We start from the raw sequence: 22,959 nt of genomic DNA, 5'->3' as shown, positions 1-22,959 counted from the left end.
AGTAGCTTTTGGCATATTTTCAAATCTGCCAAGGCCACTGGCTCGTTCATAATCACAGCGTGCCTCAGTTGGGATGCCAGCAACTGAAAGGAGATGCCCCTGTGGCAGCGTTTACTGCAAGGCTTCATCTCAGTCTTCTGGGGATTAGAGATGATGGGGCAGCGGGAAGAGGATGGCAGGGAGAGGGAAGGAGGGAGGGGACAGCTTTACAAACGTTTCTGCTTAAAAGGCATTTTCCCTGCTCTTAGGTCAGGGCGCCAAAGCACACACACTCAGACTGCGGCAGCAAGGACCTTGCAGAGGCTGTGGCTGCCTCTCAGAGAGACACCAGGAGCTCTGTCAGCCGCAGAACAAAGAAACCCTCACACACACTTTTGGCCGAGATGCTGCCATCTTGACACCCTCTGACAAGGATTAGGGGTTCACTGAAAATCTCAAGCTGATTCTCTTACTTCCACAATGAGCATCTGGGCCAAAAGAACATTCAGATGGAGCACGAGGGACTGAGCTTAGAAGTGAAAATTCCCAGAGAAACCCCCAAGGGCCCCAGCTTCGGCTCTGTAGGTCACCTGCCGCTCCATGGGTGACTCACGTTGTTTGTCCAGGAAGCACTGCGGGCTGGTGTGTGGGAGCAGACACCTGTATCCTCCGGAATGACAGCTGCTCTAGTTCAAGTCAAAGGCAGAGTGTCAGAACCCGTGATTTATAGTCACTTAGGAATGGAAATTTTTATTTGCTATGGCTCCTGTGTCAAAACCAGTTTGATTTCCATAAATTTTGCTTTCCTTAAAAGAAAATCAAAGTAACTGAAACAAGCAGGTCTTTGGCAGAATCTCACAGGAAATGTTCAATAAAATAAAAGATGAGAAGGGCATGTTGAGAGGAGACAGAGATTGTAGGATATAATCAAAGAGTTGCTGTAAACGTTACGGTTTAGTTACCTGAGGTCAGAAGGTAAAGCAAACCACTTGTAACAGCTGAGGAGTCGCCTGTCAGATGTCTTGCAGCTAAGCATGGGGGCAGCGCTGGAGGCATTAAGGCGGAAGCCAGGGAGATGGGGTCCTGGCCTCTTCACTGACTGTGTGGCCTTGGCTTGGTCACATCATCTCCCAGCTAACCTCCTCATCTTTCTGAGAGCCTCTTACAGGCCAGTGTTCTGGGAGTTTACAGGGGGGTCCCTGGCCATCATGTTGCTCAGCTCCAGGAGATTGTTTGGATGCTATTCTGTGTGAATCACCCCCTTTGGAGTCTACCCCCAAGGAGGTGCTGGGGACTCCCTTTTCTTGCAGCAACAGCCTCAGAACTCTCCCGACTTCGTTCCAGGCACCCAGCTAGAAGCAGCTCCAAGAATCCACGAGCTTCCTTCTTCAAGGATATGCTCTGCCTTCATTTGTTTTTTACTTAAAAAAATTAGATGAGGTTGTGTATGACTTCATAAACCCAAATAATGCCTATCTGTCCCGCCCTGTTCCCAGGTACTTGTCTTAGTCCGTTCAGGCTGCTACAACAAAAATACCAAGACTGGGGGGCTTCTAAACAACAGAAATTCATCTCTCACAATTCTGGAGTCTGAGAGTCCAAAGTCAGGGTGCCCACAATGTCAGGTTCAGGCCTGGGTCCTGGTTTATGAACAGCTGTCTCCTCACATGGTAGAACGAGAGAGGAAGTTCTCTGGGATCTCCCTTATAAGGACACAATCCCACTCATGAAGACTTCATCCTCATGCCCTAAGCACTCCCCCAAAAGCCCCCACCTCCTAAACCTGTCACATCAGGCATTAAGATTTCTGTGTAAGGATTTGGAGAGGATGCAAGCATTCAGACCATGGCAATACTCTTCCTCCCCCATGCCAGGTTGTCACCGACATATCACATTGCACAAAACGTGGGGGGCAGGGGAGTGTGACAACAAATGCTACTATGAAAAGGCAAGAAAACATGAAAAAGAAGCTGCCCCTGTGGCAATACCTATCAGCTGGAAAGCGTAACACCTCCCGTCAGCAGTCAGTGAAGGAGGCAACGAACTGAGAAGAGGACGTGTGTATGTTTGGGTGAACTGTGTCACTGCTGCTGTGGCTCTGTGACTAGGATGTCCTTTTGTCCATGCTGCCATGTTCCCCAGCTGAGGTCTATTGACCACGTGTGTCAGATTTTGATGTCGGTTTTTTTTTTTTTTTAACTGAATGATATTTTCATTTCTAGAGAGTCTACAACTGACTTCTTGAGGCCCTTTCAGATTTTTGGTTGCCCGCAGCCCATGACAAAGCGGGTTCTGCCATCTTTTGATCTAGACCAAACTGGGTCTGATTCTTTTCCCTCAAAAGTTCGGGGGCAGGGGTCAGTCCAACTGCATTAGGAGACCCCAAATCTGCCTGGAGTCTCAATTCTGAAGAAGCACATTTTTAAAAATGTATGGCTATAGTGGCTGTAGCTAACAATACCGTGCTGTGTATGTAGAAGTTGCTATGAAAGTAGAGCTTTAATGTTCCCACCATAGCAACAACAGGAAGATAATTATTTAAGATAAAGGATAGGTTAACTAGCCTTATTGTGGTAAATATTTGCTACATATATATGAATCAAATAATTACATTGTACTCCTTAAGGTTACATGATGTTATATGTCAATTATATCTTAGTAACACTAGTAAAAAAGAATGGTTACCCATGAGCTCTGCACACATGAACTCTGGAATCCCCTTCTGGAGGGGATAAGCTACTTGCCGTGAATTTCCCCAGGGTATTCTCCAGGAGGCCCGCCCAGTTCTGGTATCCCTCCCCGTTAGAGTCACTCTTCCAGGGTGTCTTCATCTGGTTACTCCATCTCCAGTTGTGAAGTATCAGAGTCACTGAATGTGATCTAGCCTTCTCTGTCCAGGCTCCTACTCTGTATATACCCTGGATGTGGTCCAAGCTGCCTCATAACTTTGGCCAAAGTAAGCTGTCTGTGTGGCTGGAGCCCTCTGGCTGGGCCCCATTTGACCAGTTTAATACTGGGTGGGTGTAGAGGGGTGAAGACACTGAAGTTCACAGAGGTCAAGTAATTTGCCTAGGTCACATGGCTAGTGAGTTGCAGATATAGGATTTGAACATCAGTTTTCTGGCTCCAAAGTTTATTTTTTCCACTATACCACACTACACAGCTTGCTAGCTGAAGTCCATTCCCAGACATAGCAAATTGCATGAAACACAGGTGTATATTCACTAAGAAATAAAATCACAGGGAACACTGCCTGTTGCCATATTTGGATTATATACAGCTGAGGAGTACGTCACCTTTTCCTATATTTTCCTTTATGGAAATGTGATATAGTGGTTAAGATGAAATAACTTGCAGGTTGTGTCAGCCAGGCTGTACCCTAATCTACATGTGGTACATTGGCAACACTGGTTTCCTCATATAGACAATATGCAAAGATTTGATGGTGCCCTTTCGACCTTCAACATAGGCTTTGACTTTGGTAGGGAAGCCCCCAGACACACCATCCAATCCGATAGGATTCATAACTGTGTTCACAACCTTGTGAAGAATTTGGATAAAGCTCTGGAGAGCAAGAGGAGGACAGAGTTCATCACCCTGACACGCAAACCCCAAACCCAGTGCCCACTAGCACATTTAGCTTTGCATTTACTTTGATTCCTTGCACCCTCTTGTGGTCAAGAGTGAAGTGAGCACTCGGAAGGCCCAATGTAAATTCCAGGTACTCCATTCCAGAGGTATTTCTCAATTTTTGGTGGAAATTCCCCATGGAACAGCACTCGCCTTCTCATAAACCTAAGTACTTCCCCACCTTATGAAAGTGACCTTCCCTTTTCTAATTATAACAGAAAAACATGTTTTCAAATTTTAGAAATTTTGGAAAATACATAAAAGTGTGAAGAAGAAATTAAAAGTCACACATACTCTGACCCAGCAGAGACAGTCACTATCAAATTTCGGTGAATTCCCCCAAATTTTTTCTATGCAGGTACATATATACATATACATGTAGCATTTTTTTATAATTTTTTAAATGTTTATTTATTTTGGAGAGAGAGAGACAGAGTGCGAGCGGGGTAGGGGCAGACAGAGAGGGAAACAGAATCTGAAGTAGGCTCCAGGCTCTGAGCTGTCAGCACAGAGCCCAATACAAGGCTGGAACTCACAAACCATGAGATCATGACCTGAGCTGAAGTCAGACGCTTAACTGACTGAGCCACCCAGGCGCCCCTCATTTATTTTGTAATGTACAATATAATTAATCTATCACCAGCTCCAGAACTTGCCATTTCTAATGCTTACCCCTGCCCATGTGTGCCTCCTCTACCCAGTCCCTCTGTCTGCCTCTCCAACACTGATGTTTATGGTTATCATTCCGTTGTTTCCTCTTAAAGTAAAATTACAACATACACACACAACTTGGGATTACACTCTATTTACTTTTGTTTCCTCTTTTTTTTCCCACTGAACATTTTCCTTAGATCATCAAATATTATCAGAACACATGGCTGTACCTTCACCCAGAATACAGGTGTATTATAGTTTATTTAATGAATCCTCTAAATGTTGGTCATTCAGATTGTTTTAAAATTTTTGCCACTCTAAATCATTCAAGCTGTTTAAGAGAATACATCTATGATTGTTTCCTAGAGATGAGCCCTTAGGCATGGAATTTCAGGGTATGGTGTACTGAAGTCTTTGACTGCTCTGCCCCTCTGCCCTGGAAGCCATGGCCTCTTGTCCTCCTGAGCCGTTCTGAGACATCACCTCCTCGGAGCAGCCTCCAGTCTCTTCCCCCAGGCCGCTTAGGTACTCTCACTGCTGGGCCCCCCTGTGCTCTGCAGCCTCCTTGTAGACGGCCAAGGGACATGGGTTGCATCTCCTCCTCTTCAAAGATGCTCAGTAACTAGGGAATCCTCACCCCTCATCAGAATTTTGGAGTCCTTGAAAAGAAACAAGTGAGCCCTTTTGCTTCAAAAAGAAACAGGGAATGGGGCGCCTGGGTGGCTCAGTCAGTTGATCGTCCGGCTTCAGCTCAGGTCATGATCTCGCGGTCCAGGGGTTCGAGCCCCGCATCGGACTCTGTGCGGACAGCTCGGAGCCTGGAGCCTGGAGCCTGCTTTGGATTCTGTGTCTCCCTCGCTCTCTCTGCCCCTCCCCCAGTTGTGCTCTGTCTCACTCTGTCTTCAAAAATAAATAAATGTTTTAAAAAATTAAAAAGAAACAGGGAATTAAATAATACCACTGGCATTAGAATCTTATTATTACTTTTTTACGTTTAGCATAATTGAGCTACCAAATCTTCACAGTGGGGCCTCTGCTCTTCAGTTGTTTTTTCATTTGAGGGTAAAACTATACTAACTTTTGAGATTTTTCTCTCAAAAAGGTAATGTAGGGGCGCCTGGGTGGCTCAGTTGGTTAAGTGTCCAACTCTTGATTTTGGCTCAGGTCATTATTTCACAGTACATGAGAGTGAGCCCTGAGTCAGACTCTGTACTGGAGTCATGCATGGAGCTTGCTTGGGATTCTCTCTCTGCCCCTCTGCCACTCACACTCACTCTCTCTCTCTTTCAAAATAAAATAAATAAACTTAAAAAAAATGGTAATGTAGGCAGTTCAGCAGGCTATTTTCACTAGAGCAGGTGACTTATACTGGAAAACTACTCACAAGGTAACATGGGCCTCTGGGCCCATATAGCACTTAGGGCGGTCTCCTCATGTATCAGCTCTGAGCATGGTGCCTGCACATAGCAAGTATTCAGCAAATGTTTCACAAATGAAGGTGTCTCAGATCCCTTCCTGCTCTAACATTCTGTTTCTAGAGATTTTATAGGAAAAGAATGCCATATTATTAGAATTTGGACCGGGAAAGTTCTAAGGGTTTAGATCCCAGTGCGAGTGGGGGACTGAGAAGTAGCTGTAGTTTCAAAGTGGTCAAGGTCAGGGTCTTGACATAGACCTTGAGCATTAGCATGGATGCCAACTTGACAGGGCCAGAGGGACATGAAGCAAAGCAAGGATTTCCTCAGTAGCAGCCGTTTTCCTTGACACTTTCTTTCAACACCTTCTTCCTACGTCAGATGTTAGGAAAGAGGAAGTCTCTCTGCATGACCTGGGACTGGTGTTGTGAGATCCTTTTAGAAGAAAGATCTTTGGATAACAGAAGCAGAAGGAAGGAATTTTGCCAAATTCCCATTCAAGTGCTCTTTGTAGCCTTTAATGGCCAGGTATATCTGACAAAAGCCAGGTCTGTGCCAGAGTACAGGCTGAAGTGTGGCTTTAATATGTGTGTGTGTGTGTGCGTGTGTGTGTGTGTGTATAATTATGTGTGTATGTGTATATATGCGTATTCTTTGCCTACGTAACTTTCAGACTTACAGCATATTTTCATTTGTTATTAACAAATTAACATTTTTCGTATGCTAGGTAGATTGTTATGTGCTTTAGATACATTATTTTATTTACTATCCACTCAATCCTCTGAAGTAGATACTACTTATATCTGTTTTACAGAGGTAGAAACTGAAGCATAGAAAGGTTAAGTTGCTTGCCTAAGACTGAAGAGTTGGCAGATCTGGGATACAAACACCACCTCTTTGGACTCTAAAGGTCATTTTATTTGGCCTACTTAGATACACTGTTTACTTATATTTATCAACTCTGCCTCATTTGGCAGGTATTTGTCTAAGTCCTACATTATGAGTCCTTTGGGAGCATTTATCTACTGATCTCTTATTAGCCTGAAATGCCTTACACATAGCAGGTAAATAATAATATTAAGCAGCAACTTGGTATGGTGGACTGAACATCGATGACTTTGTGGGTGTGTTTTCTCTCCAACTTTTTATTTTGAACAATGTAAAACTTACAGTAAAGTTTTAAGAATAATGCAGTGAACACCCATATGTCTTCTACCTAGATGCACCAATTATTAACGCTATGGACATTTAGTTCTGGTCTTTTTTTTCTTAACCATTTGAGAGTTAGTTGAAATCACATGCCATTTCATTCCTAAATACTTTACCATATATATATATCTCCTAAAAACAAAGCCATTTCTGCATAACCAAAATACAATTATCAACATCAGAAAATTATACAATGTTACAATACTGATATAATAGTCAAATTTTCTCAGTTGTGCCAATAATGTTTCTCACTAACAGTTTCTTGTGTTTTTGTTGTTGTTGTTGTTGTTTTGATGCAGGGTCCAATTTAGGATTACATTGCTTGTAGTGTCATATCTTTCTTTTGTCTCTTTTAATCTAGAGCAATTCACCAATCTTTTTCTTAATCTTTCATGAAATTTACATTTTTAAAATTTTTATTTAAATAAAGGGCAGTTTGTCATCAGAAGTTTCTCTTTTTTTCCCCCTTTGTAGAGAGAGAGCACATGCATGCATGAGCAAGGGAGAAAGGCAGAGGGAGAGAAAGAGACAGAGAGACAGAGAGAGAATCTTAAGCAGGCTGCACGCTCAGGCAGAGCGGGACTTGAATCTCGATCCCACGACCCTGGGATCCTGACCTGAGCCGAAATCAAGAGTGGGCGACTGGAGGGACTGAGTCACCCAGGTGCTCATGAAATTTACATTTTAGAAGGGACCCAGCGGTGTTTTGCAGAAAGGCCCTCAATTGGATTTGTCTGATTGTTTCCGCAAGAATAGAGACACACCTTTAGCAAGAATATTACCTTAGTGTCTTCTGTGCATCACGTAGGGGGCATATGACGTCAGTCTGTATCATCCCTGGTGATGTTAAGTTTAATCACTTGGGTGACTTCTTTGATGTGAAAGTACCCTTTTTTAGTATGGAATCTGAGGGCTGACACTTTGGAACTGTGACGATCTTCAAATGTCTAGCACTTATAGATAATTTTTTGCCTGCAATTGGGTGGTTCCAAGAGTGGTGATTTTATTTTTCTATAATTTCTTCTATATTTATTAGTTGGTATTCTTCTTTAAAGAAGGGCTTTCTCTCCTCCACCTCCTCTCTCCCTTTGAATTATAATCTACCCCTACCTGTGTGATCTTGAATAAATTACGTCCCCCCTGGGGACCCATGTTTTCTCATTCTTAAGTTGAGAGAGCTTAAGGGTCATATTTTTGAATTTTAGTCAGTCGGAGACAAAATTCCCATAAAGATCTGTTCGCATCTCAATGAAACGGTCTGACGTGCCCGGCCACAGCATCCCTCAGTAGCATCCCCGGTCAGCTCCGCCCGCCTTCCCCGCGGCCCCTCCCATAGCAACAGTAACTAGTAACTTCCGGGCGTTCTCGCGAGAGAGAGCCCCTTCAGGCACAAAGGTGCGGTCCCCAAAGCGTCTTCGCCTACATCAACTCCCGCCCCTGCCACCTGCGCGCCGGGCCGTCCCGCGCACGCGCGCACACGGAGCCAGACAGTTGGGTTTGTCCCAGCTGTTCCTCTCCGCGCTCAGACCCCCGGCGCGCGACCCGGCGCGACACTACGGCGCAAACGCCGTGCGGGTGGGGGCGGCTAGGGGCGCGCAGGCGCCGCGGGGAGTGTGAGGCCGCGCAGGCGCGGACGGCGTTGGTTTGAAGAAGACCTTCAGCGTTGCCCTGGCGGAGCGGAGACAGGTCCTCTGGTTGGAGGTGAGGAGAGCCGACGCTGTGGGCCGGGCAGCCGGCGGCGGAGCGGGGCCTGGCGGGGGTGGGTGGTGGCCCGCCACAGAGCTGGGGACCCGGTGAGAGGCGGGCCTAACGGAGGGCTCGGAAGGGAGAGAGGAGCCTAATGGGGTGCGGGCCCGGTTGGGCCGCTGAGGGCAGGGAGGACCTTGCTCCCTTGGCCGCCTCAGGTGATGGAGCCGCAGCCCCGGCGTGGGGAGTGGCGCTCGGAACGCCGAGCCGCGACCCTGTCAACGCCTGGTGGGCCCACAGGACTTTTCTTTCCAGGCGTCAGGCCAGAAAGGAGGTTGGTTTCTAGGGAAGTTGGATCTTCGACCCCCAACCCCATCCCCCAACCCCCCAACCCCCCAACCCCGTCCCAGCTTCCTCTCTGGAATTGTCCAGTATCAGGGGAGCTCTCACACTCCTTACCGCCAGAGAGGATGCCATACGTGCAACTGAAAAAGGCGAAACGAGGAACAAAAGGGGCTCTTTACTGTCAAATTAGTAATTGTGTAAAGCAGTATTACCTAATTAACCCCCCCCCCCCCGCATCTAAAGCAAACCCGTGCGTTGTGCATGCCAACAAACGACAAGCGCATTTGTAGAGCCAATAGAAATATGTAATGATAGCTTTACTCCCGAGTATCGTGAAGTCTCTGTATCTTATCGATTTTTTGCTTGATCATACCAGCAGTGCATTACCCATCAGAATCATAGGCCTGAAAAAGTAAGCTTGAACTAGGCAGAATTGAGATCAGTTAGTAAACTAAACCGGCACACTCCTTGCAAAGTGTCTGGCAGTAAAGCAAAATTCTAAAAGGCTGTAATTAGATGGATGTTTCTAAACATTTAAGTGTACCTTTTCTCTTGTCAGGAGATGAAAATCCAGACTGTAGAGCCTTAACATTTCTGTTTGAATATATAGTGTCTGCGTTTCTATACTTACCTCCCCAAATTTAGACTTCCGGAAAAATTCCAACAGATACCAGCATCGACTGAAATAATAAAGAGTAATATCAAATTGCAGTTGGCAATGTGTAAATAGTCTAGGATCAATCATTTAAATGCAAGGAATTGAACTGTAAAAATAATTGCCCTGGAAGGGCTCTTCCAGGACTCTGAAACCCTGTGGTTTAGAACAAAGTTTTATTATGGTATGAGTCAGTATATTTATACTGACTCTTTCCCCTTTGCTGTATGTACTCTCTCTCTCCCTCTTTCTTTCCCTCTCTCTCCCCCTCTCTCTCTCCCTCTCTCTCTCCCTCTCCCTCTCCCTCTCTCCCTCTCTCTCCTTCCCTCCCTCTCTCTCTATATATATATACACACACACACGTGTACACACACACACACACACACATATTTTTTATATTGTACTCTTCCTTCTTAACATATATTATCTTCATATTTGACAGGTTTAGGTTAAGGAACAAATTTTAAATGAATTCACAATTAAAAAGTGCATCATGTGTATATTGTGTTCAGATATGGTATAGGCAGAAACTTAGCAGGAGGGCAGATTAAGAGCCAGGATAAATATAAATAACTATTAGTTTGAATGTGTTGCTAGTTCAGGTATAGTTAGTAATTGCACGGGCTAGCTGGTGCTCTGGATTTTTTGGGCCTATTAATTGGGCTAATGGGACTGCTTGAGATGAGATGGTTCTACAAGTGGTTACACATAGTTGTTGAGGCTGCTGCAGGAAAAGAGTTCCCATTATATAAAGAGGGCAAAGGAGTGGTATGCTTATCGGTGTTGATAGCGCTTCTGAGAACTTTAATGTGAGGGCCATGTTGGCAATAGAAAAGCTGAGGAATACCGAGCAGCCAAGATGAAAAAATCAGCCAAGGGGAAAGATTTTTGAAGACTTTAACTTCAGAGCATACACCAGTTTTTGGTAAGCAGAATTATTGCAGGTGAAATTTATCCCGTGTCTAGTTAACGGGTAAGATTATATATTTTTGTTGTTGTTGTTACAATTTTGTTACCTTTTTTTAACGTTTATTTATTTATTTTGAGAGAGGAAAAGAGAGGCAGAGAGAGACGGAGAGAAAATCCCAAGCAGGCTCCATGCTCAGTGCGGAGCCCGACATGGTGCTGGATCCTACCAATCACGAGATCATGACCTGAGCAGAAATCGAAAGTCAAACACTTAACCGACTGAGCCACCCAGGCGCCCCTATATAATTTTATTTTTAAAAGCTTTGAGAGAGGACATATTCTGGAAGAATACATTTCAATTAGTGTGGTAATTCTTATTTTAAGAGCTGAATTTCAGAGTGGCAAAAATGTTCACCTTGAAGATTTTTAATGCGTCTGTTCCTACAGTTCTTTAAAACAATTTTACCTTGTCACTTTATGTAGCTCTTAGGCTTTATTTTATATGTCATATATAAAATATATATAATATAATACATATATTATAAAATCCAATTTAACACAGCATCTCCTTCAGCCTGTGAGAAATTTCTTTTCTTTGAAATGCAGTCAGAAAGATGACCTCTGTGAATTGCACGAAAAAACCCTTTTATTCTCCAGTGTTCTGAAAAGTTCTTTGTAAAGGAGCAGAATGCCTTCTCCTAACTTTGCTTGCATTAGGGTATAAGCCTTAATGATGCAAAGGAAAAGTGTATACCTCTTCTCACAGGACTAAATACGAGGACTGTGGGTGAATAAATACTAAATGGTTATTTTTATTCCTTTGTCCTCATTTTTCTTTATAAGATATGTGTAACACACCAACTTACTGTGACCTAGGAAAGGCCGCCAAGGATGTCTTCAACAAAGGATACGGTAAGAATGCTACTGTAAATTTCCAATTTTGGGTAATGGTTGGTGTTGAATGCTTACTATATGCAAGATAGTGCTAGTAAGATAAGGTTAACATTAATCTACTTTATACGATTTAAGGGGATAACTGTCAACAGGTTATTAGACTTGACTCTTTAGAGGTAGAGTCCCTTACAAGCATTAAAAGCTATTATATACATATACACATACATATATTATGCATATTTAATGTTAGCTGTAAGATGAAGTAATATAAATCTGTAATACTTATGTCTCTCCTGGCTAGCCCTGGGGACAATTAAAGCAGGGACTACATTTTTCCTCCTCCTAATCTTCATGAGTGTGAAGACACAACTTTTGACTTCTTTGGAGTAACATTCTTTGATTCCAAATGGACATTTATTTTTAGTTTTTAAAATTTAATGTTTAAATTTTTAATTTTTGTTATATACATTTGATTTTTCTTATTAATTAGTATAGTTATTTAAGTTTATACTTTTATAAGCATAACACTTTTTGATAATTTTTATTCTTTGAGGGCTTAAAAATTATACTTAGTTCATTATAATTGTTTTTATGGAACTCTCACCTAATGAGAATACTTTGTATTTTCCATATGGAAGGACCATTTTCATAATTTCTAAGTTGTAAAAACTGGAGCGAATGTCACATTTTATACATTAATGTGTTTTTGTGTGTGTCTAGGATTTGGCATGGTCAAAATAGACCTGAGAACCAAGTCTTGTAGTGGAGTGGTAAGTACCTAAGACATAGATAGATAGATATAGATACAGATATATATATATTTTTTAACATTTATTTGTTTAATGTGGGAGAGCGCAAGCAGGGTAGGGGCAGAGAGAGAGAATCCCAAGCAGGTTCCATGCTGTCACCGCAGAGCCTGACACAGTGCTTGATCTCATGAACTTGAAATCATGACCTAAGCTGAAATCAAGAGTTGGACACTTAACTGACTAAGCCACCCTGCCCCCGCCCCAATATATTTTTAATAGATGTAGCATAATTAACCTAAAGGAACCTGTTTAAAAGTGTTTAGTCTAGTTGTGTGAATCAGCATACATTTGGTCCTACGCTATCTTACCTACAGTTTTGTCATATTCTCAGATTTTAGTGAGCATCTTCCCTGTAGCCCATAGACAATCCAGGTTGAATTTTGGGGGGGGGGGGGGGGTCCTTTGTGTTTGCCATAATAAGAATATGCTGAATCTTACTCTCAGGACATAAAACATATATGTATTTTGGACATATATCACATCTTTATACTTTCATGAGTACGTGTATGGCTACTAAATACTTTCATTATAATGAGTTTATGCAAGTTTTATTGCCCTCTTACAAAAACAAATTAACTTTAGCCTCTATCCCTTCATGATTAGTCAAAACAAATGTAGAAATAAAATGCATATAGAGGATTAATCTACTGTACTTATTGATGTTCATAAAGTCTTTTTTACTGGAAGTTATTTATATAGTAAAGGATATAGGCATATTTTCAAAGTGTTATTAACCAGAACTTTTATTCAGTAAATCTGGCAAATGAATTAGCTTTACATTCACCTCATTCTCTGATGTCTCCTCATTGGAAGCATCTCTTTTTAGTATTTACCTATTGAAACCAGTGCGGATTTTATTTCTGGATAGAATGATTTAGTTAAAAGGGCTAGAGGCATGTGGAATTCATATGATACTTTGTCTCATACTCCATGTAATCCTGGTTTGTCACCATCATTTTTTCCTGGGTTTTCTAGTGGTAAATAAATATATATGCAACTGCCTACTAGGATGGGCATGTTGTTATATGATTCTGTTAAAATGGAAAAATTATACTCACTTTGAATAGGGTTTCAGAATTTGCTCAAGTTAGGTTTGTGTTGCAAAAATCATCGACTAAAATTTTATCTCCCTTTCATGCTGCTGTGGTGTGGGACTGTTCATTCAGATGGTAAGAAAAACAGAGCATATTTGTGTGCTTGTTTTTATGACTGCTTTTGGTCTCTGGTATTGATTTAGGATAAATTTCATCCATTGCTCCAATCAGATATCAGATTGTACTTAATATATGGCATCTATTTAACAGTCGCATTTTTATGGTAGTTTTGTTGCTTATTTATTATAGAGCTGTAGACGTTAAATGCATGTTATAAATGTATTTTGCACTGTTCCTTCTAATGATGAAATTAGAGAAAAACTGAAGCAGTTGTGAGCCAATGCTAATTTTTTAACTTAGAAAAATTCTGGCCTTCTCTTTGAGATTTGTACATCTGGTATTTTAGACTTTTGAGAGACTTTCAAAGTAAGAAATGATGACGATAAACAGGGAAAAAATGTAGACTAAATACACTTTTACCGTAGGTTTGTGTGTGAAGTTTTTCTAACACTAAAATTGAGGTTTATATTTGCTATACTTTCAAGTTTATGAGAGGTGTATGTAAAAAAGAAAACACTGGGTAGCTGGATCTACTGAAAAAAAGCAACGGTCACATTAAATAATTATGTAGACTTCTAAACATGACTAGTGTTTTGTCATTTTGTACTGAGACCTTGCCCTAAAATGTGCAGCATGATACTATCTTGGAAAACTTCCTGCGTGGTGTTGATAAACAGATCATAGTTTCCCAGTTGTCTCATCAGCCTGTAGAACTAGATGTGGGGAGCAGGGTATTTGGTAAAGGGAGGATTCATATTGCAGGCAGTGAAACAGAACTGCTCAGGGCTGGCAGCATTTCATTACTGTTGGCAGTATTTCAGAAATGCGCTCTAAAAACAGGGCCAATCAGAAGGTTTTTTTCTCGACAGTTCATAGATTGTCAGTGACAGGTGTTGACTGTTTGCTTCCTTTTAGAAGGAGATCTATTTCCTATTGCTCATTGTCATATGACTGAAAGGACACCTACTGAGGGAGGAGGATATATTTCAAGATGTTCATAGTAACTATTTGGTAGAAAACACTTTAAAAGGTAGATGAGGAGAAGGGAGAAAAAGGGACAAGTTATAACATTACATTTTGTTGTGAAAAATGGGTACATACTTACAAATATTGAAATTGTTTATACTGAAAGTTTTACAGATAGTTAAAAAAAATTTTTTTTTTAATGTTTATCTATTTTTGAGAGAGACAGAACGTGAGCAGGGGAGGGACAGAGAGAGAGGGAGACACAGAATCTGAAGCAGGCTCCAGGCTCTGAGCTGTCAGCACAGAGCCCAATGTGGGGCTCGATTTCACAAACTGTGAGATCATGACCTGAGCCAAGAGATCATGACCTGAGCTGAAGTTAGACACTTAACCGACTGAGCCATCCAGGAGCCCCTTACAGATATGATAGCTTTGTGGACCAAAGCAATAAAGTTTTCATAACAGTGTGAATGTACTTAATGCCACCAAACTGCACACTTAAAAATGGTAAATTAGGTGTATTTTACCACAGTAAAAATTAAAAACAATTATTTTGATGCAATGAAGTTTTGACTCTATTGAAGAGGATAGGGTAGTCCTTTCTAGTGTTTGGGGATTTTTTTTTTTTAATTTTTTTTTTAACGTTTATCCATTTTTGAGACAGAGAGAGACAGAGCATGAACGGGGGAGGGTCAGAAAGAGGGAGACACAGAATCCAAAACAGGCTCCAGGCTCCGAGCTGTCAGCACAGAGCCCACACGGGGCTCGAACTCACGGACTGTGAGATCGTGACCTGAGCCAAAGTCAGCCACTCAACCGACTGAGCCACCCAGGCGCCCCTAGTGTTTGGGGATTTTTAAGGACATTAAAATTAACTAATAGTTTGAAACATATGATAGAGAATGAATAAGCATTTTCAGGTCATGAAAGTAAAATGTTCAAGATCTAATATTTTTGTGTTTTTGGTAAAGGAATTTATTTTCAGTAAAGATATTTCTCTTTTATTTTTATTATTTTTTAAATTTATTTTGAGAGAGACCAGGGGCACATGCACTTGAACAGGGGAGGTGCAGAGAGGGCAAGAGAGAATCCCAAGCAGGCTCCACGCTGTCAGCACAGAGCCCGATGTGGGACTTGAACTTAAGAACCTGAGACTATGACTTGAGCCAAAACCAAGAGTCGGACGCTTAACCAACTAAGCCATCCAGGTGCCCCAAGATATTTCTCTTCTAAAAAAGAGAGTTTAAGATTTCCATTTTAGTGAGAGAGTATATTGAACAAGAAATATCAGTAAGAGAGGTGGAATAATGGAAAGATCTGAAACTCGTTAAACTTTAGAAATAGGAAAGAAGGAAAGCAGGAAATAAGTTGTGATAAAAAGTAAACTATATTGGTTTCCGATGCATTGAACACTACTTTCTGAAATGAGTATTTTTTGTTTGATGAGCTGTTTTTAAAGTAATTATTTTTCTTGCTTATCAGGAATTTTCTACTTCTGGTCATGCTTACACTGATACAGGAAAAGCGTCAGGCAACCTAGAGACCAAATATAAGGTCTGTAACTATGGACTTACCTTCACTCAGAAATGGAACACAGATAACACTCTTGGAACAGAAATCTCTTTGGAGAATAAGGTAAAAGAAAGCATTAGAAATTACTTTTAGGTTAAATTTATCTTGCAGATAAAATGATCTATAAACCCCAAATACAACATGAATGAGATTTTATAACCTATATGGTAGCCATATTTTTTTCTCTGCATGTGGCCTTCTCTGGTATATTTTACATTTCTAGAAAGTGAAGCATTGTTTGTGAGTACATAATTATCACATTACATCTTGGTTCTGACCAGTTCTACTTATAACTGAGCCTCTCCTGGTAAACTAGACTATTTATAGTGATTTTGTTTGATTTTATTTTGTAATCATTGCAAAATTGGCTCCGTAGAAAAATCCCTCTTTCTAACTTCTGTAATGTTTCTAAAGAGAAAAATTTATCAGCAGATATTTGTCACGTACAAATATTTGCTTTGTACAGGACACTATTTTTTGAGGTATGTCTATATGAACATCATCATGTATCAGTAATATATATGTATAGCTGAATAAATTACTTAGGTTGGCTTGTTAAATGTCAGGTTATCTCATTACAGTAATTTTAAGAGTGTATCAAGATTATTTGGTTGTATTGGAATTTTTTTTTTTATTGCAATTAATGTTATTGGCTGTAATAGATTTGACCTACAACTTAAACCTGTATTTTGGTGAGAGAATCATGATGAAGCCTGGGAATAAGGGGACAGGGGAAGGAGACAGGGAAGAATAAAGAGGTATTTTATTAAATAATTGAATATTTGGCTTTCTTTAATGACTTTTTTTGTTTGGAAGTTAGAGAAAACTTTAGACTTGTTTTCTTAGGTCAAAAGAAGAATAGAAAATTACTAATTGTTCGTTTTAAATCTTTATTTTTCAGTTGGCTGAAGGGTTGAAACTGACTCTTGATACCATATTTGTACCGAACACAGGGTAATTATCCAAACCCCGTTTTCTGTTTTTGTAGTCTGTAGGGATAGAGAGCTTTAGAACAGGGAATTGCAATGAAACGTTTAGGTGCAGGGAGAACGTAGGAGGTTGCTTTTAGGAACCCCAGAGACCTTGTGTATGTACTAAAGAGAAAGGAGGACTCCCTTGAAGCAGAGTAAAGTTTTGAATTGAAAATTGAACAGATGAACAAAAATATAAAGCTGGTCCAAGGAGGTACATAGTAGGAAAAATTTAGGCTATAGACATGCTTGAGACTAGATCTTTTCTTTCTTTTTTTTCTAAAATATTTTATTAAGTAATCTCTACACCAAACCTGAGGCTCCGACTCATAACCCCAAGACCAAGAATCACATGCTTTACCAATTGAGCCAACCAGGCACCCTGAGACTAGATATTTCTTAAGCTCTTCTAAAGATTCATGGATGTAGTATTTTGCTGAGAAGTTAATTTCCTAAGAATAACTGTAATCTCCCGGCGTTGGAACACTATAAACAGTAGTTCTGCTACTGATGTGCTTTCTTGGCCCTTAAAAATCCCCCAGCTTCTCTGCCCCAGTTTCTTCATCTGAAAAATGGGCATGGTATTGTTTCCTATGGGCCGCTGCTAGATAAAGGCAGAATGACATTTTTCCTCAGCTGTGACAGCATGTGTGTCATTCCTGCCACACAGTTCAGTTATCTTCCAGATAAATACTTTCAGAAGAAGCCTGCTTAGAAGACGACAGGATTATTAAGAACCAATTTCTTGGGGCGCCTGGGTAGCTCAGTCGGTTAAGTGTCTGACTTCAGCTCAGGTCATGATCTCGCAGTTTGTGAGTTCGAGCCCTGTGTCAGGCTCTGTGCTGACAGCTCAGAGCCTGGAGCCTGCTTCAGATTCTGTGTCTCTCCCTCTCTCTCTGCCCCTTCCCCACTCACGCTCTGTCTCTCTCTGTCTTTCAATAATAAATAAACGTTAAAAAAAAATTTTTTTTTTTTAAAAAAAGAACCAATTTCTTGTTTTCGGTACTGTCCTTCAAAAACGTATACTTCTCTTCCATCCATCCATCTGATATTTATTGTCCAGGGAGAAAACACTCACCTTAAGGAAAATAAATATGTTTACTAAAGTACTCTACCCTTAAAAAAAAAAATACACTTCTTTTTGAGAAGTGTGTCGGGTGTTATGTTTTATAGCATTTGGGCATTTAAAAACATTTAAAGAGATTTGGCTTCTCATGAATACATATGTATACAGATTATTAATTCGGTACTGAAATATCTTATTCCTTTTTAGACTTTTGTTAATGCCTTTGTGAAATTAATCATGAAATATCCCATCATTTGTACTTACAGTGAAGAATAGATAAAAATAGTATATGTATTTATAATCCTAACAAAATTATATTTGTAGAGCTAAGTCATTTGAAATTTTACTATATGTGTATAGTAGATGTGTATCATCTACCAAAATAATATTTACATTGGGGGAAGGAGGGGATCTTTCTTACACTAAAGATTTCTAGACAGTAGTAGAAACTCATGTTGTTTTCATTGTATTGTTTTTATTTGTTTACAGAAAGAAGAGTGGAAAATTGAAGGCCTCCTATAAGCGGGAATGTTTCAGTCTCGGCAGCAATGTTGATATAGATTTTTCTGGACCAACCATCTATGGCTGGGCTGTGTTAGCCTTTGAAGGTTGGCTTGCTGGCTATCAGATGAGTTTCGACACAGCCAAATCCAAACTGTCACAGAATAATTTCGCTCTGGGTTACAAGGCCGCAGACTTCCAGCTGCACACTCATGTGTGAGTGTTTATAATTCACTCCTCCTTTAGTACTAGTGCAGTTGCCCAAAAAGATGGTAACCATTAACATGCTGAGAAAGTTAGAAATGAGGTACCTGCATTTAATGTGCTTTGGTGGACATCCAGCCTCACTGTACTAATTTTCCTAGTCAGCAAAACATTGCCAGGGCACTTGGTGCATTGTGCTGTGCTGCTGATAGTAACTGGCCTCTCAGCCTGTACCCCAAACTTTAGGAAGGTCTAGAATCTATACAAGAACCACTGGGTTGGAGAGAGCCCAGGACGTGGTCACCTCCTGATAAAAGGGATCCTTTGGAGACTCTTCTGCTTCCTCTAGTGCCCTACTTAGCTTGTCAGTATCTGGAAGTAGATCTGTTATTTGGATCATGAAGAGCAACCACTCAGTTGACCTGAGCATTCTGGAACATCCCCAGTAATTCTATGGAGGTTTTAGGTACTCACGGTCAGAACCCAGCCACCCCTGTTGCATTCAGAAGAAGCAGAAGTCCTCAAAGCAATCCTGGATTCAGTTCTGTAGGCTGCATCCTGTTGGTTAAATGAATTTGAATTTTTAAATTGTATTTAATGTCTTGGCCTACTGGGCACTGTACTATTCCAGGAAGAAAAAGCAAAGGATAAGCTAGGTGTTTTTCAAGTGGTGTAGATTGCCCTTCACTAGATATTCCAGTTCACTGAAATAAAGTGAAGCAATGGTATAGACAGTGGCATTAAAATTGATGAAGCAGTATTATCAGGAAAACCATGGAAAGTAGGGACCAAGTTCTGGGATGCTTTGAAGCAATAATGTAGGCACTTCTCTAGAGAAATACACCCTACGTATTGTGTTTGGGGTGCTTTCTGATGCTAGGATTATGTCTCAGATGAAGTTAAAAATTGGCTTTCTTCTTGTTATTTATTTTGCAGAATCCTTATTGAACTCTACTTTTAGGTCTCTAAATTCTTTGAACATCTCAAAGACTTACAGATCATATTTACTAGAGGCGTCTGCCTTCATAATTGAATTTTGTCTAAAAAATTCGTATGGAGGAGCTGAATAAATGAATCAGATGTTAACTACATTTTAATCAGATGGTTATAAATTACGTAACTGGATTTAGTTCCTTGTTTTGTTTGGTAGTCATTTATACTAGAAGTTTGCTGAAATAGGTAGTTGCAAAGTGAGATCCTTATCCAGATAGTCTTAGAATTTTTTCCATGTCATAAGAGTGGTACTAGCTAGATATTTATGACTTTTTCTTATATCATGAAAATAGGAATGACGGCACTGAATTTGGAGGGTCTATCTACCAGAAGGTTAATGAGAAGATTGAAACATCAATAAACCTTGCTTGGACGGCTGGCAGTAACAATACCCGTTTTGGCATCGCTGCTAAATACAAGCTGGACTGTAGAACTTCTCTATCTGTAAGAATGTGCTACGAGATTGGATCTACTCTTAGGGTTTCATCTGAGTTGTAAATGAATGTTGTGAGATGGTTGTTGTACACATGTTCTCCATTAACTTTAGTGAGATGCTCATTGTGTAGTGAAAAGAGTATCACACCTCACGTCCTAGCATGTGGGTTCTAGTCCTAGTTCCTCCTGTATTTGGCTGTTGTCTGACCTTCTCAAGTCATTTTTATCTCTTTGGCCTCAAAATTTTCCTATCTGTAAATTCATGGGATTTGATTACTATTCCTGTAATTCCTTAGTAATTCTTATTAATTCTGACACTAGTTGAGCTCTTCAATTTCAGGTACTATACTAAGGGCTTTATGTGTAGTATCTCATTTAGTCCTCCCAGCTACTCTTGTGGTGAGTAGTATCTTCATGCCCATTTTATAGATGAGGGAACTGAGACTTGGAGAGGTCAGGTAACTTGCCCAAAGTCACACAGTAAGAGGCATTGTCAAGATTTGAACCCAGATCTTCTCTCACCAGAGTTTATGTTCTAACTACTGTCAGAGGTTATAAACTGGCATCTCGAAGAATTCAGTACACCAGGGTGTTTGGCTGCACAGTGTTTATTTATTTTTTTTTTAAGTTTATTGGGGTGCCTGGGTGGCTCAGTTGGTTAGATGTCCAACTTTGGCTCAGGTCATGATCTCATGGTTCATGAGTTTGAGCTCCTCATCCGGCTCTGTGTTGACAGCTCAGAGTCTGGAGCCTGCCTCAGGATTCTGTGTCTCCCTCTCTCTGTCCCTTCCCTGCTCACACTCTGTTTCTCTCTCTCTTTCAAAAATAAGTAAACATTAAAAAAAAATTTTTTTTTGAAGTATGGAGAAGTTTACTTGGAATTGGTTGTGGTACACTGAAAATTTGTATTTGTGTCCAAACAAGCTCTCCTATTCTAACAATCAAAATGGAAGTCATAGGTGCCTCCATTTATGAATGTTTATTTTGGAGGAGGGGCAGAGAGAGAGAGAGAGAAAATCCCAAGCAGGCTCCGTGTTGCCAGTGTAGACTCGATGTGGGGCTCGAACTCAGGAAACTGTGAGATCATGACCTGAGCCGAACAAGAGTCGGATGCTTTTAACCACCTGAGCTACCCAGGCACACCTGGCTGCACAGTGTTTTAAAAAATTTGTTTGAGGCCTTTAAGCATGCATTCTCAAACTCCCTACTATCTCTCCCAGTCCTATTAACTGAAGAGACTTACATTTTTATTAATTAAATTTTCAGTTCCAGTAATTCTAGATTGACCCGAAGGTGCTTTAGTTTTGGAAATCTGATGCATGAAATGGTGCTTGTACTGGACTTACATATTATGAAGTTGGTTGTTTTCTAACTGTTTCTATTTCATCTCCTAATTTTTAGGCTAAAGTAAATAATGCCAGCCTGATTGGACTGGGTTATACTCAGACTCTTCGACCAGGTGAGTAAAGGAATTAATAACATTGGATGTGGGGTAGGAGATGATGGAAAAATAATGAAAATAACCTATAAAACTTACAATCAACTGTAGGTTGATTCAGTCCATTGTGTAACAATTGGTTATTCATACAAAGTAAAGCAGATCAAGTGCTTTTGTTTAAAAAATAATTCTATATTTCTAACCAGGTCACTGTGGCTTGTGAGTTTGGTTGGTCATTCATTATTCTTAACCCTGAATTCCAAATAAAGTTTGCTGTGATTGTGCTTTGCTCATTGCAGATCAAATGATTTTAGGTAACCCTATTGACTTAGTGGTACCTGAATGCTTGTAACTCTTACACCCAGCTGCAATCCATGCCCTTGATTCCACCCATGTTCATTGTTTCTAGAAAACGAAAAGCTGATTGTAATACTTGTTACGAGTGATTGTGGTGTTTTCTTCTTCCTAGGAGTCAAACTGACCCTATCAGCTTTAATCGACGGAAAGAACTTCAATGCAGGAGGTCACAAGGTTGGGTTGGGATTTGAGCTAGAAGCTTAATGTGGTTTTGAGTAAAGCATCCTATTTGTCCCTGGAGGTGAAGAGAACCCACTATGTTTTGGCCTTAAAATTCTTCTGTGAAATTTCAAAAGTGAACTTTTTATTCTTCCAAAGAATTGTAATCCTCCCCACACTGAAGTCTAGAGATCGCAAGTCCATCCTGAGGGAGGTACTTGAAGGCATGCCTGGAAGTTGTCATGTTTGTGCCACATTTCAGTTGAGTTCCACAGTGTTATTTTAAATGTGTTCCTCAGCGACAATGTAGTGTCATGTTACAAAGGAAATGACCCAATCCTCCAGTTTGTACATCACGTCCTGCATGTCCCACACCACTTTTTCATGACCTTTTAATATATTGGTCTCTGTGCTGTAGTGGAATCCTTGGTTTTGCATCAGAGTAAAATAAAATAAACCCATCACATTTGGAACATAATCGCTCATCTGATTTGCTAGTGATGGTTTTCTTATATTTGGTGTGATAGGTTTTGTTTTGAAAAATACTCTCATAGGTGATGGGATTTAGGTCTAAAGTGGTATGTCTGGAATGTCTGTGCTATTGCCTGTCCCTTCCATCTGTCTTTACGGCTCTGACTGTTCCTCTGCACTCAGGCTGAGGAGTGAAACAGTGAGTTTTGTTCTGCTGGACGCCTTTGTTGGGGTGCTTGCTTCCTATCGCACTAAAGCAGGACCATATTGGTAGTTTAGTAAAGCTGCTGAGAAAGAGTGGGGGCGGGGGTGGTGAGTGGGCAGAAAGACGGGCAAAGGGAAGGGTACAGTTGGGGAAATGCTGTCGGGAGGACACTGGTAGGTGGAGGCACGTCTGCAGCTCCTCCCAGGGCTTCAGGAAAGTGCTTTCGATTACTGGATCTAGAGAAATGATAACCCAAAAATGGAGATACCAGTTTGGAAAAGA

General features: G+C 40.8%; 1 protein-coding gene across 2 annotated transcripts; it reads left to right on the top strand.

Moving 5' to 3' along the window:
* Positions 1-8,249: 8,249 nt before the first annotated feature.
* VDAC3 (voltage dependent anion channel 3) lies at positions 8,250-22,479 on the top strand. Of its 2 annotated transcripts, XM_043563037.1 has the most exons (10): positions 8,281-8,588; positions 11,326-11,394; positions 12,097-12,146; positions 13,352-13,354; positions 15,788-15,940; positions 16,779-16,831; positions 18,404-18,631; positions 19,906-20,056; positions 21,449-21,506; positions 21,955-22,479. In XM_043563037.1, exons 2-10 carry the CDS (start codon positions 11,328-11,330, stop codon positions 22,044-22,046), a joined length of 855 nt encoding a protein of 284 aa, XP_043418972.1. In that variant the 5' UTR covers positions 8,281-8,588; positions 11,326-11,327; the 3' UTR covers positions 22,047-22,479. The 2 variants fall into 2 exon arrangements, with proteins under 2 accessions (XP_043418980.1, XP_043418972.1); XM_043563045.1 differs by lacking the exon at positions 13,352-13,354 and having other exon boundaries at positions 8,250-8,588.
* Positions 22,480-22,959: the final 480 nt, after the last annotated feature.

The sequence above is a fragment of the Prionailurus bengalensis genome, chromosome B1 (assembly GCF_016509475.1).
Source record: "Prionailurus bengalensis isolate Pbe53 chromosome B1, Fcat_Pben_1.1_paternal_pri, whole genome shotgun sequence".
NCBI lineage: Eukaryota > Metazoa > Chordata > Mammalia > Carnivora > Felidae > Prionailurus > Prionailurus bengalensis.
Note: the sequence above shows the minus strand (reverse complement) of the source record. Positions and strands in the feature narration are given on the sequence as shown.